Below are 13,957 nucleotides of genomic sequence, written 5' to 3' on the forward strand. Positions count from 1 at the left end.
CATGCATCTAGGGCCCGTTTGTTTGCTGGAATTTGATTGGAATAGGAATGGAGAAGCAATTTTTAATTGAAAATTAATCTATTATTCTACAGAGAAAACATGCAACTCCAAACCAAACCCGCGACAAGTATTTCAATTCCATGGCCCAGCTTTAGTATATATCATTTGATAGATCAAACGACTATTTATGAAATGAATGCTCTGTTCTTCAACTTTTTAGCAATGTGAATCGACAAATATTTGAACATGCATTTAATCTTTTTCAGCGAATGCTGATTGCCTCAGGTTTTGTACATAAAGAAAAAGATAATTAAGGAACAAATTTGCATGAAAAATAATCCGTTGTACATAGAAAACATGAACTCCAAAAAGTAGATTCAATTCCATGGCCTAGCTTTTGCACGTATCATTTGAAAGATCAAACGATCTTTGTATATGAAATGAATGCTTTTAACTCTGCTTTCCAAAGACTTTCTTGAAAAAAGAATTAATAAATTTTTGAACATGCATTTACTTCAATGTCTTTCTAGTGAATGCTACGTGCCTCAGGTTTTGCTAAACTGGGAAAACATTTATTGAGGAACAAAATGTGTATGACAATCAACCAAATCTTGTACAGAGAAAACACGAACTTCAAAACAAATCTGTGACAAGTACTTTCAATTTATGGCCTAGCTTTTGCATCTGTCATTTGAAAGATCCTCAGGGCACTGCGAATGATGATATATACTTCCAGCCAAAATTATGAAAGAGTAATTTAAAGATTAAAAGATATCCTACAGCTAAAATCTACCAGGATGATGCGAGACAAAATATCTCCTAGATCTGAGTCCCACCGCGGAGGCGAAGCACAAGTTCCAGAGTGAAATCCTTCTGAATGCCGTAATCAGCAAGTGTCTTCCAATCTTCCAGCTGCTTTCGAGCAAAATACAGTTTCTGTTCAACTACAGGAATCCCCTCTTTTTCCTCAATTATATACTTGACATTGTCAATTGTATACCAGCTTTCAACTTCAACAGTAATGATCTTTTCTGTTAACGTCTTCACAGAAATCTGCATACCACCACGAGGGCGAAGCGTGGAATACTTCACAATGCCATAATCCGCCAGAGTTCTTTCGTCCTGCAAGTCTTCTCCAGCATAGGTCAAAATCTGTTTGCCTGGAGAAATCCCTTCCTTATCTTGAATCTTGGCCTTTACGGTTGCTATTGTGTCCGAGCTCTCAACTGCAAGTGCGTTGATCTTCCCACTCAAATCCTTGACAGATATCTGCATTCCACCACGGAGCTGAAGGACGAGGGTTAGATTAGATTCCTTCTCAATGCCGTAATGAGCAAGTGTCCTCCCATTTTCCAGCTGCTTTCCAACAAAAAGCAAATTCTGCCGATCCGCAGGAATGCCCTGCTTTACTTGAATCTTTGTCTTCAATTTGTCAATTGTATCTAAGCTCTCAACCTCAAGAGTAATTATTTTACCAGCCAAAGTTTTCACAAAGATCTGCATACCTCCATGAAGGCAGAGAACCAGGTGAAGGGTGGAATCTTTCTGGATGTTATAATCAGACAGCGCCCTCTCATTATGTAATATCTTGCCAGAAAAGATCAGTCTCTGTTGATCTGCAGGAATTCCCTCCTTTTCTTGAATCTTTGCCTTAATCTCGGCAGTGATGTGACAAGCCTCAACCTCCAGGCTGATTACTCTGCCGCTCAAAGCCTTGACAAAGATTTGCATCCCTCTCATCAGATGAACAGGGGATTCTCTTTTTAAATTGTAATCGGCAATTTTGCTGCCATCTTGCAATTGATATCCAGCAAATATCAATCTCTGTTGATCAGGGGAAATCATTTCTCTGTCGTGAATCTTTCCAGAAAATGTTCTCACAGATGTCTGCATGCTGGAAGAGATTGAATAATTCAGAGCAAGAAATTCTTGGCGGAACGAAATTTGCTTCCGTGAAATTCAGAGCAATGAATAACGTATTTATTTGAGATGATTTGTATCGCCTTGGTCCAATTTGGAACTTGATTTAAGTTATATATACCCATCACAAGCCATTACCTATCATCGTTGCAATTTGAATCATTGACGAAAGATATAAAATCATTTACGATGACAAAGAAATAATAATAAGCATATAAAATAGTATTAATAGATAAATTTGGATTATATTTATCATTAATTTGATTTAAAAATATTCTTTTTAAATAGAAAAACATAGTATTTGATTTAAAAGTTAATGATGATGAAGAATTTATTGTGCTCTAAACACTTATGTTCTATGGTCAATTTTAAGTGATGAAAATTTATGCTTGGTACATGAGTTTGAACTATTAAAAGTATCAATGTTTGTAAATGATTTATTAAAATGAGTATTTGAGGGAAATTTATTTGATCATTACATTCAAGTTCTTTTGGGTTGGATATCTAGATGGCGGACATTGTGGTTCTCAACAAATATTCAAAGACAACAAGTTTAAATATGTAAATAGTCTATATGTGGATGAGCCTTTGTCCCTTAGAAAATAGAGTGTGGTTTATCATGATTCTTAGTTCTAATGATTCACTTCTCTTATTTTTTTCTCGCTCTTTAATTTTTTAGCACATTGAGTTTCTTTAAACACCAAGACATAGTAACATGCCACACTTATGCATAAATTTGACCATGATAACTAGTGGGAAGAGAGAAGAAAATAAGTTTGCATTTGAGGTTTATTTGATCTTGAGTAGCATATAAATGAACATGGACAAATAAATGATAACCTCAAAGTAAGAGACATGTATTTAAGCACATGTGAATGAGATGCATTAAATGAGGGGTGAATGGTGAAAGTTGTAAAATTATTGTAAATGAGAGTACATTGAGATGGATAGGAATTGGGTGTGAGACAAACCTAGCACAGAGTGTGCCACAAATTTTATTAGTATATAGCTGCATTAAATACATTCTCCTGAGGTTGGTGAAAAACTAAATGGAAAAGGACACGAACATGCAAATTTGACACATGAGCATCCAAGGTGTAAGAGTGATCATGCATCGCCCAAGAAAAATATTGTTTAGTTTTTCAATAATGGCTATCTTTGCACAATGTTACTATTTTTGGCAAGTTTGCTATTTTTAGTAAGCAACTCATTTGAGAGTGGATTGTTCCAATTACTTCTTTGGAGGTTCACTTTAGATGTGTAAGGTTTCTGATAAAGTTTCATGGAAAGATCAAGTCTAGTTTTGAAGATCATCATATTGAATTTTTTGTTTTGGCAGTTGGTATAAAAAACTTTGAACTCCATTTTAAAGGCCTTAGAGGCTTCGGAAGGGGGCCAAACGTTGATTGAATAGAGTAATTCTAGTTCAAGGATGTGGAACACTTCAAGAGGTTTTTGAAAAGTGGTAATAATAACTAATTGAGTCCACAAATTACTAGATACATTATTCAAAAGTTGTGTTATTTTAGGAGAAAAATGTAAAATCCCTTTAAAAAATTGAGTGAGTGTCAAAACTTATTTGGGGGTTATTCTCAACATATTCTAATGTAAGAAAAATTAAATGTAGAGGATGTCAACCTCAAGAACCATCTAGGATGTTTATGTTGGTCTAACACAGGGCAATATACTGGGGTGGGGTTGGGCGGGGGGGGGGGGGGGGGGAGAGGAGGGGTGTTATACTCTACTACATTCAATGTTTCTACTTCTATCACACTTCACGCCAGTCTGCAAGTTCATGCTAACCACAACTTAATTAGTCAAGATTAAGTAAAAATAAAGAAAATGAACATAGCAATGTATAACACAATATTTATCTTGTGGAAACCCAGTTAGGGTAAAAGCCTCAATGTGTGAGTCAATCCACAAAGCTTGCACTCTCTTGGAGTGCATCTAATCAAGAGCCTATCTATTTTAAAAGATTATAATGGCACTATTAGGTACCACCCGACCAATTAAGGGATTTTGATGAGACATATTAAAGTCTTTCCCTATTAGGAGCAGCCTAGTTAAAGGACTTCAGAACACAAGTTAATGTGTCACCCTGTTAGGGGATTTGATACAAAGAACTTTTTATGGTCCACCCTCAACAATATTTATTGTTTTAGAGATTAGTAAACAATAGAGAATTTTATAAATAGACAACTACTACACTTACCTTGAATATAGATCCCTTTATTTCTCTTCTAACCCATTTTGAACTAAGATTTTTCTTCTCTCAGCTCTTCAATTTCAAACACGATCACTTGTGTGGTCAACGCTACTCACTCTTGCACACAATCACACTTGTGTTGTTCTAGCTCACTGGTTTCTCCTCAACACATCAATAACTCCTTAGCTATGACTTTATTTTGTCACTTTCTTCACACTTTGAGATTACATGACTTCGCTCGACTTTCTTGGCTCTCTAGTTTATCAACCAACAATCTAACCTTTTATCTTTCAACTCCATTTTCTTTTATAGTCTCTTCTTTCTTGGCTTTGAAACCCTAATATGTGAATTCAAAATTTTAACTCTCAAGCCTACTCCTAGCTTGGCTTCCCATTACAATAGTGCACCACTCTTGTAAGATGTGGCATGTTCTTACAAGAGTTAGAGGTTTCTTGTGTCCTCAATAGCTTACTCTACTAGAAAGAATTTAAATTTTAATTCTTTCGACTATTCCTCTACATGACAACCCCATCACTATTAAGTGCAATAATGAGTGCACTTCTACCCACTCCATGATTCACTTACCGACTTAGCCAAGTCATCCTATATGGTCACTGATCGATTTGAATTTCTTTCTACTTTGACGTCCTTCTACACATTCTCTCTTCACTTATCTAAGTGGATCTCCTCTATCATCACCTCTTCTAAGCTTGTACTTCATCTTTATCTAATCACCCTGGTGAGCTATAGTCACACATACAAGATCAATGTTCCTTGGTCATTTCTCCCTACTAATCTTTGTTCCTCATTGTGTCTTGACATCAATGAAAACATCATCATAATTGAGTCCATTGGCCATTCTTCTGGTTAGTCTTTGACCTTTGAGATGGTTATGCCATCAATCTCACCCTTTGGCATTATTGACACCACTTCCACATTTTCATTATACTGGTTCCTTCTCTTTCTCTTCTTCTTTCAACATCTTCCCCCTAGGATGATGCATCCACATACTTTGATCATTCTTGGTCCTTTGTGGGTTATGTTAGACTTCACTCTTTTTAGTGTCCATCTTATGCTCTTCTCATCTTCTATTTGCACTTTCTCTTCTTACCTTTTCCCCTTTCTTCTCAACTTCTCTTGTTTGGATTCCCTTTTGTTTCTCTTCATCCACTATTCTTAACTTCTCTTCCTTTGAAAATAATTCCAAAGATGCTCATCTTTAACTTTGTGACTTCTCCCCCAATGGAGTAGTCTCTTTTTCTCATCAATCCATCTTTTGATTTCTTTACTTTTTGATCATAGATTTGTGTATGCCTATGTATCTTAATTCAGGCTTGATAGGGGTAAGGCCCCTAACTTCTCTCTTAGTTACTCAAAAGTATCCTTTTGAAGAGGCTTTGGGAAATTATCATCTAGTTGCTCCTTGGTTGGTAAATATTTCAACCTCACCTCTTTTGCCTACACTTTCTTTCTTAGAAAATCATCATCCTAATCATACCATAGGCCATATTCAACTATTCCTTTTAGATATTTGAATACCCTCTTCATTGAAACCTCATGAGATCTCTTTGGTTCTATTGAAAATATAGATCCATACATCCTACACTCATAATATTAGCTCTTATTTATTTCAAGTATGTAATAAGACATCTATCATTAATTTGTATCTCATTTGATTTATCTTTTGTAAACTTACGACTAGTTTTCATAGGATTTCCAACTAGTTTAGAGTCATCCATATAAAAAAAATTCAATATTATTTTACATACTTCAATTGTGATATGAAAATCCCATTTTTTGGTTTTGTAATTTTTAAACCAAGAAATAAATTCATCTCACCTATCATAGACATATCAAATTCTCTTTCCCTTTTGTCAACAAACTCTTTACTCTATTTTTCATTGCCACCAAAAATAATATCATCAATAAATACCCAAAGAATCAATATGTTATCCTAAATAATATTAAAATATAAATTGCAATTAACAATACATCTACTAATTTAACCAAGCTTCAAAATATATTTATCCAATCTTGAATGCCATGCTCTAGGGGCTTGTTTTAGTCCATACATATATGTTTTAAACCTGCATATCATATTGCTTTCATTTGTCGAAGAGAAACCATCTAGCTATTCTACATATAGTTATAGTTGCAACTCATTATTCAAGAATGTAGAATTTGCACCCATCTAATACAAATTTAAGTCCTTTAAAGTATCATAAGAAATAAATAACCTAACTACCTCAATTATACCAATATGAGAAAAAACATCTCCAAAGTCAATACCTTCCATTTGTGAGCAGTTCTTGCAATCAAGTCTATCTTTATTTCTCACAATGATATTTATTTTTATTAATGTCAAAACGTTCACAATGACACTCTAGTGGTATCAATTAGTTGTTGATAGTTTTGGATATGTATATTTTGTCTATCAATTATGCAAGAAAAGTTTTGATTATGGATAGTACATGTTTAGTGTGATTTGTTTTGTATTCTTGGAGCTTCATGGAAAATATACATTGTTCTACTCATGGATCATCTATTTTGGTGAACTTATCTGCCCTTGGTGTTTAGTTTTACTTGAAATATTCTATCAAATTTTTATAAATTCTCATGAGGTCTTTGAATAGTGAACCTAAATCATAGCATGTGGATATGCGATATACTATATAATCACACTATTTTAAAAGAATGTTTCCCCAAAATCCTTTTTTCACCTCCTCGCAACACCCAACCAATACCCCCTGAATGCATTTTCCTATATAAACCCCAAACTTGACTACCTTAAAAACCTCCTCCCCTTATTTAGGAAATATATTACCCACTTTTTTTCCCATCTAAACCCCAAAATATGAATACACGAGGTATCATATTTAACCTTTAGTGAGGACTTTGTATGATTGTTATGACTACAATATTTCTCAAAGTATTTATGTTATGTAGGTTCAAATAACATAATTCAATGAATAATTTTGATTTATTAGCCACATTGCATTTAGGAAATATTCTATTAATATTAATCTTCTGATGGTTTGAATTATATCATGATTCATCTTTGGGCCTTAGTCATGGTATTCACTTGATTCTCAAAAAGTGTAATATGCATTTTTTAATCTTAATTGTGACCTATTTGTGGGTCATGGTATAGTGTGTTGATAAGTATTCATAAGTATGTCCTATATTTTGGAATTATTTTATCTATTAGATGTAAATGTAACATATTTTACTTTGGGTCATCACAGTCATTTGGTGTGGATTGACATATGTAGTGCATCCCCCTTTTGATTCCTCTAAGTCATCCTAATGGCTGCAACCTTGATACTCTTGCTTTGTGAGTGATTGTGTTACAACCATAGTAACTTATATGTTTGTGGTGCCTTTTATGTTTTTGAGTAATTGTTATTAATACCAATTTTTAAATGCTTGAATTAATTAGAAAATGATTTATCCATAGTAGTTTCATTGATTTATTATGCTACAAATAATTACCTTGTCTCCTCAATAAATTTATATAAAAGGGCTATTTAAATGATTATATAAACAAAAATAATTAGATGATTTAATTATGTAATTTATGTCATTGTTGCTTTGGCTATGGTATATTGTGCATCTACACTTGATTTTGTTCATTTACTATGCAAGACTTTTATTTCCTGGTCCAAACTCATGTTTCCATATTGGATTTTGTGGACTTGTGAGTTTTGTTGGATTTGTTAGTTCATAAATTTGACCTTGTTTAGTGAAATTTATTGGACCCTTGGTTTTGTGAGCCTATTCGTGGGTTGGGGTTTTAGTTTTATCCCTTTCAGAGAACTTTGAATCTTGGATTTTTATTCTTGCCTCATTTTTTGTGCCACACATATTTTGTTTGGCTATTGGCATTGTCTGCTTGGATTGTATTCCACATTTCCTTGCATGTTATGATTTTACTTAATGGACATTGAGATTTATGTTGAATCCATACTCCCAAATTTAGGTCGATCAAGTGAGTTAATGATGCATGGTGTCTTATTGCTTTGTTGGGATTCATGTAAAATCCATACTCCTAGATATAGGTCAATTGAGTGAGCTTGTTATGTTTGTAGCATTTGTTTCATTTTTATATCCAACCCTTGCATTGGTATTACTTGATTATATTCATGAATTTGGTTGTGCCCATACATGAGCATTTGTGTGTGGGTATGATGGGATCTTGTGAGAGCCAAACTCATAGATATAGGCTAGTTAAGGGATTGTTCATTTGGGGGTTGGGTTGGGAACTTGCATTCCCTGAAGGAACACATTGTGTGATGAGCATGGTATGTAGGGTAAACATGTGGAGTGGCTTCTCTTGTATACCCTAACCCAAAAGTGGCCAACAAGGTAACATGTAGATGTTTAAATAAGTTATAACCAAAATTAATAAAATGGAATAATAAAGCTTATGATAAGATAAGTAAACACTTGTATGTTATCCAAGCATCTTGAGGGAGCTGGTGTAAGGGTGTAGTGGTAGGCCTCCCATAGAAGTATGTTACCATAATAGTTGTTGACCCTCCTCCAGAAGCATATTACCACACATGGTGTTAGACCTCCCAAGAGGAGTGCATTAACATGCCATGTATAGCTTGTGTTTTGTGATGCCAGACACTTACGCTCCACTAGAGTCCCTACATAGTTATCCTAAAGTGGTTCTAACTAGTGACCTGATGTACTGCATTATCTTCATGAGCATATTGATTTTGGTATAATACTTGATGGGTGTGTGTTAACAATGGATGATTATATTATGTTGTTGTGGTCAAATCATTATCTCCATCAACACAATGGGAATGGGCCCATAGGCACTATGTGGTTGGGAGGCATAACTACTTATACCAGACCCGGGGACTAGTGTATAAAGACAATTTGCTTCTTATTTGAGGTTGATGTTGGATGTTCACTTGGTGCTTTAGTATATCTAGAGTATGTTTACTTGTGATTTAAGCTTTACTTTGGATGCATTTGATCTCATGTTTATATGATGCTTACTATATTACTTCATGCATTCCTTTATCATGATGTTAGTTATTATTGGTTAGATGGTGCTCTTAATACTGATATGAATTAGCGATGCTATTGGTAGACTAGAATTTTAGGTTTACTTATTCATGAGATGTTTATTGATGGTTATTGGTAAGATAGATTTCTTAAGGAAATGCCAACGATCTTGTTGGCGATTGGAGATTTCATGCTTAGGGGTATGGTTAGGATTTGTGAGATCTCATGATTCAATTATGTTATGGAGGAAATGAGCACAATTATTTTAGTTCAATTGCTTATTTTCTTGTTCTTTTCTTTTTGAGATGTTTCTTATGTATAGGTATAATGTGAGGATGTTTCTTAGCTTCATTGAGATGTAACTTTTTATGGTTTAGAGTAGCACGTTGTTAATGTGAGTTATCTAGATCTTATTTATGCTTTTGATTCTCTTGAGTGTTCATTCCTTGAGTTTGGTGGTTTTGATACTCCCTGGTGTGGATGTTATAACCCTATTTTCTTCTTAGTTTAGCATTTAAACCTTTCTTATTCTCCTGGATGACCCTAGGACATGTCAATTGATACAATATTGGTGAAGTATTGTACTACAGATATATGGAATCTTGTACAATACTAGTGAAGTATCATACCATAGTTAGGAGAAGTATCATATTGCTTTCCTATAGATCTTTAGTCATATATAAAATATATCATTTAAATATAAGTGACATACTCTTCTTCCTTTAGCCTTCTTGAGGAACACAAGTAAAGGAAGAAGAGTATACCATTTGATAAATATTATATATATGATGATTCATTTGGGATAGGTTCCAACTCTCTAGGAGTTGTGCTAAAAATTCCATAATTATAAAGTTTTTAGGATTTCAAACTTAGTCTTAGTTTAGGAGTTTAGGATTTTAGACTTAGCCTAATTTCAAAATGGCTATTCATGAATTTGTTCATGCTCTAGGCATATGGTAAATGAACTTGTGTGGTTTAATCATTTAGAAATTTTGTTTGGGATCTAAAATGAACATTGTAATCGTATTAGAAAATTATGGAATGAACCTTGTATGTTTAATTCATGTAGATGGAAATGAATATGTTGATCGCATATCAATTCTTGGGGAGCTTTAGTAAATGGTTTAGTCTTCCATTGCAATCTTTGTGATCTTATGTTTGTAATTTATTGTATATGTTCTTTATCTTTTAAAAGAAAATATTCGTCTTTGTTTATCCTTGTTTCCAAGGATATCTAGGTGGGGCATTACATCTAGTATCAGAGACCATGTTCAAACATTTGGATCTCTGTGTATATGTTTCCCATATGGTTGATGTTTTTGTTGTGTGAGTGCGAGTGTCTCCTTGTGAGGTCATTATATCTTGTTGCTTGGACACCTACTTGGATTGAACTTTCTTATCTGGTAGGTGTGACTCAAGTAATACGAGGAGAAGGAAGTGAATCTTTCAGTTCTGTATACCTTTTAGGGATGGATAATACCCCTTAGTGGGAACCTCATTTGAACATACTAGACCATTTTGTGGGTTTTTTCTCATGGATTTGAGTGGTTAGTGACTCTTTCATGGTTTTTGCAGTTGGAATTGATGTGCCTCAATATGGATTGGTTTCTTGTGTGACCCCTTAGATGGAGTCACTGATTGGTGTCCATGTTTTGGCCTTGAGTGATTCTTGTGTTGCTCCTTGTGGAGAGTGGTGCACTATATTCCTTGTGTTCTCCTATTGAAAGTAACATAAATAGAATGTAATTGAAATTCATCTTTATTTCATTATAGTAATAAAATATTTCCCTGCATTGAGAAATGAGTGTATATTGTGAAATCATTGTATAATAAGTAATTTGTTGCATTAGATCATTTAGGTTAATGACTTATGCCCCCAAATGGTTTATTTCTTAATCTTAGGAAAATTACATTTGATATATCATGCTCTTGAATTTAATAGAATATTATGGTATGTATATCCATGAAGTCATTAATGGTATAATGTCTAATGTGATTGATCATGTTCTCTAACAATGTGAGGAAGATGTATTTCTTAGCACTGTGTTGCAGTTAATCCCTCGTAGGTGACTGTTCTCAGTCATCACATGTAATGTGATTAAGTTGATGCCTTATTTTATTTACCAAGTGAAACTTTACATATGTTGTTTGTGCTAGCATTGGTTTTCAATGTTTTCCATGCTTGGACTAGTCACCAAAATTGTTGTATCACTCTCTTTGTAATAATTGTCACATTTGATTTATTGTTGAATTACACATATTCTTGAGATTTACTGTTGGAATTGATAATTCCCACATTTGTGCCTTTTTTTTCCCTTTATGGTGACTATTCTGAATGTCTTTTACTGCTGCCCAGTTGTGTATTGTGACTCTATCATATTTATTTTGAATCCTTGATAGTATGTACAAGGGATAAAATTTTACAAAGCATACTATTGCATTTGTTAATAGATATAAAGTTGTAATGAAAATGTCAATTGGTTCAATGTTGATAAATGTAATGTTTAGGTGAAAAAGAGACAAATTTGATAAAAGTACATCCTTGTTAGATGGTAATTTACTCTTGTTGTATTTCTCTATCTTGAATTCAAATATTTGCAACTATTTATAGATGATTGAGTTAATGTTGGTTAAGTTAAATGAGATTATGTGGTTTTAGGGTGTGTTATTAATTTTTTGTCAAGTTCTATATTTGTGTCCACATTCCTCCTCTTTTGTAGATTCAAGACATTTTGGTTGTTGCATTCTTTGGAAACCAGGATGGTTGGTTTTCAACCTTGTTGGATGCTCCTCCATGTTGTCCTTTGTGTGGTCCTTAGTTGGCCTTAGATTCTTTATGTCATAGAGCTTACATAAATCCCTTTTTGACCTCTTTTGAGAAGAGTCAAGTGGAGATTGGATATGAAGATTACCTCTCTTGGTAGCTCCTGGTGGATTCTGATAGCTCTTGGTGGCTCCTGTACTGAAGGTCTTTATTGCTTAGTGCATTATTGCATGACCTTATGCTTAGAATGCTTTGATATATTATCATGGATCTTATGACCATGTGCTTCTTTGGAGCCATTCTCTATTAGTGGGAGTGACTTAGTTAAGCTTTGAGTTTGACCCTAGTTGTGAGCTTTAGTGCTAGTCTATTTTTCTTGTGCTTGCCTCTCTAGAGCAAGTAGGTTGGCATGGTTATGCCACTAGCATAATTACTTTTGGATGAGTTTATAGATCATTGATGGAATTGTGAGTTCTCCCCAATGCATCTTGGGATGTCTTAGTGTAGATGTTGAGGGGGAATCCCTCCTGTTCCTAATGCTCAACAATTTTATCTCCCTAAGCTTGTATCTTCAGGGTTTTATCTTGATCAAGTTTCCCTTTCATGGTTGACTTGAGGTTGGATATTATTTTAGTCATAGGTTGGTTGTAGTTTTCCCAATAGGTTTCTGGAGGGATATGGTATCCTTTGACATGCATTACCATTTGGTGAGATGGTATGAAGCTATTTTTTTTTTTTTTTCATTAATGAAATTCTTGCAACCTTGTTGAAAGGTCTGGTAGGGTTAAGTACCCTAAGTTTCTAATGATAATTAAGCTTTTTGTACCATAGAGACTAAGTTGGTCTTGTACTATATGGTTAGTTGTTGAGAGTCTCATTCTGTAGAGTGTAATTTTTGGTAGATAATCTTCATCCTTTGTGTTCTAAGAATGAGATTTATTGGATTCAAGAATGATCATGTGTTGCACGGTAGTGTTCTTGGGTGTTTGGGATGGTTATTCCTCTTAATTACAATTCAACTTGGAAGTGTCTAATGTTTTGACCTTGGTTAGTGGTCACTTGGTAGGTGCATGTGGCAGTCGGGCACCTATAACATGGTGGAGTGGTAGGTTCCTTGCCTCATTGTGCTTAGTTCATGGCTAGAGGGTTTTTCCTAATGCACATGAAGTTTGTTGTTGAAAAACTTGGGATTGATGTGTTAGTTTTTCTCTTTTGGTTGACCCTTTTGGGGGTTGATGAGATGCTTTGTGAGTGTTGAAGTGATTTGGTTCAACTTGGGAATAAGTCGATGAGGATTTTCTTGAGTGTTGCTTGTTTTGATTTTGCTCTTGGTGTAATTGGTTTCTAATCATGGATTGCAGGCTTTGAATTGTAAGTGTACTCTTTGAGGGGGATGATGTAGTGCATCTTCCATTTGATTTCTCTAAGTCATCCTAATGGATACAACCTTGATTCTCTTTCTTTTTGTTGATTGTATAAGGACTCGTGATTAATCAACACCCTTAGGGTGATTTGTTTATGTTATTGTATTAGTTGGCATAATTTATGCTTAGACTTGATTCATGTGTCTATGATGTGTTAGATGGCTTTAACGAGGTTTATTCCAGTTATTTCCTAGATTGAAATGGTGCCACAATGTTTTTTTGTGATTACCCTAAGATGTGTGTAGTGATTGCACTATTTATTATTGTCCTCCTGCACTTGGCTAGGTTCCTTCAATAGTGTTTACTCATGTGTTGGCCACGTTGACTTATATGTTTATGGTTTCTTTTATGTTGTTGAGTAATTGTTATTAATTCCATTATTAAATGTTTAAATTAATTAGAAAATGATTTATCCATAGTAGATTCATTAATTTATTGTGCTATGAATGATTACCTTGTTTGTTCAGTAAATTTATGTAAAAGGGGTTTCTCAATGATTATTTAAATAAAATTAGTTATATGCTTTAAGAATGTCATTTACATACTTGTTTCTTTGGCTATTATATATTGTGAATCTACACTTGGTTGTGTCCATTTCCTATGTAGGAATTATATCCC

General features: G+C 34.2%; 1 protein-coding gene across 1 annotated transcript in view; it reads right to left on the reverse strand.

The window, feature by feature from the left end:
* The window catches only part of LOC149578128 (polyubiquitin-like), a 76,072-nt gene extending 74,208 nt beyond the window's left edge, over positions 1-1,864 (reverse strand). The window contains exon 1 of the mRNA XM_089827613.1: positions 837-1,864. Coding sequence (XP_089683739.1) covers positions 837-1,845 — 1,009 coding nt within the window. The 5' untranslated portion in view covers positions 1,846-1,864. The remainder of the gene's footprint in view (positions 1-836) is intronic.
* Positions 1,865-13,957: the final 12,093 nt, after the last annotated feature.

Source organism: Cupressus sempervirens, chromosome 1 (assembly GCF_028749045.1).
Source record: "Cupressus sempervirens isolate cs-2001-9-10 chromosome 1, ASM2874904v1, whole genome shotgun sequence".
Lineage (NCBI taxonomy): Eukaryota > Viridiplantae > Streptophyta > Pinopsida > Cupressales > Cupressaceae > Cupressus > Cupressus sempervirens.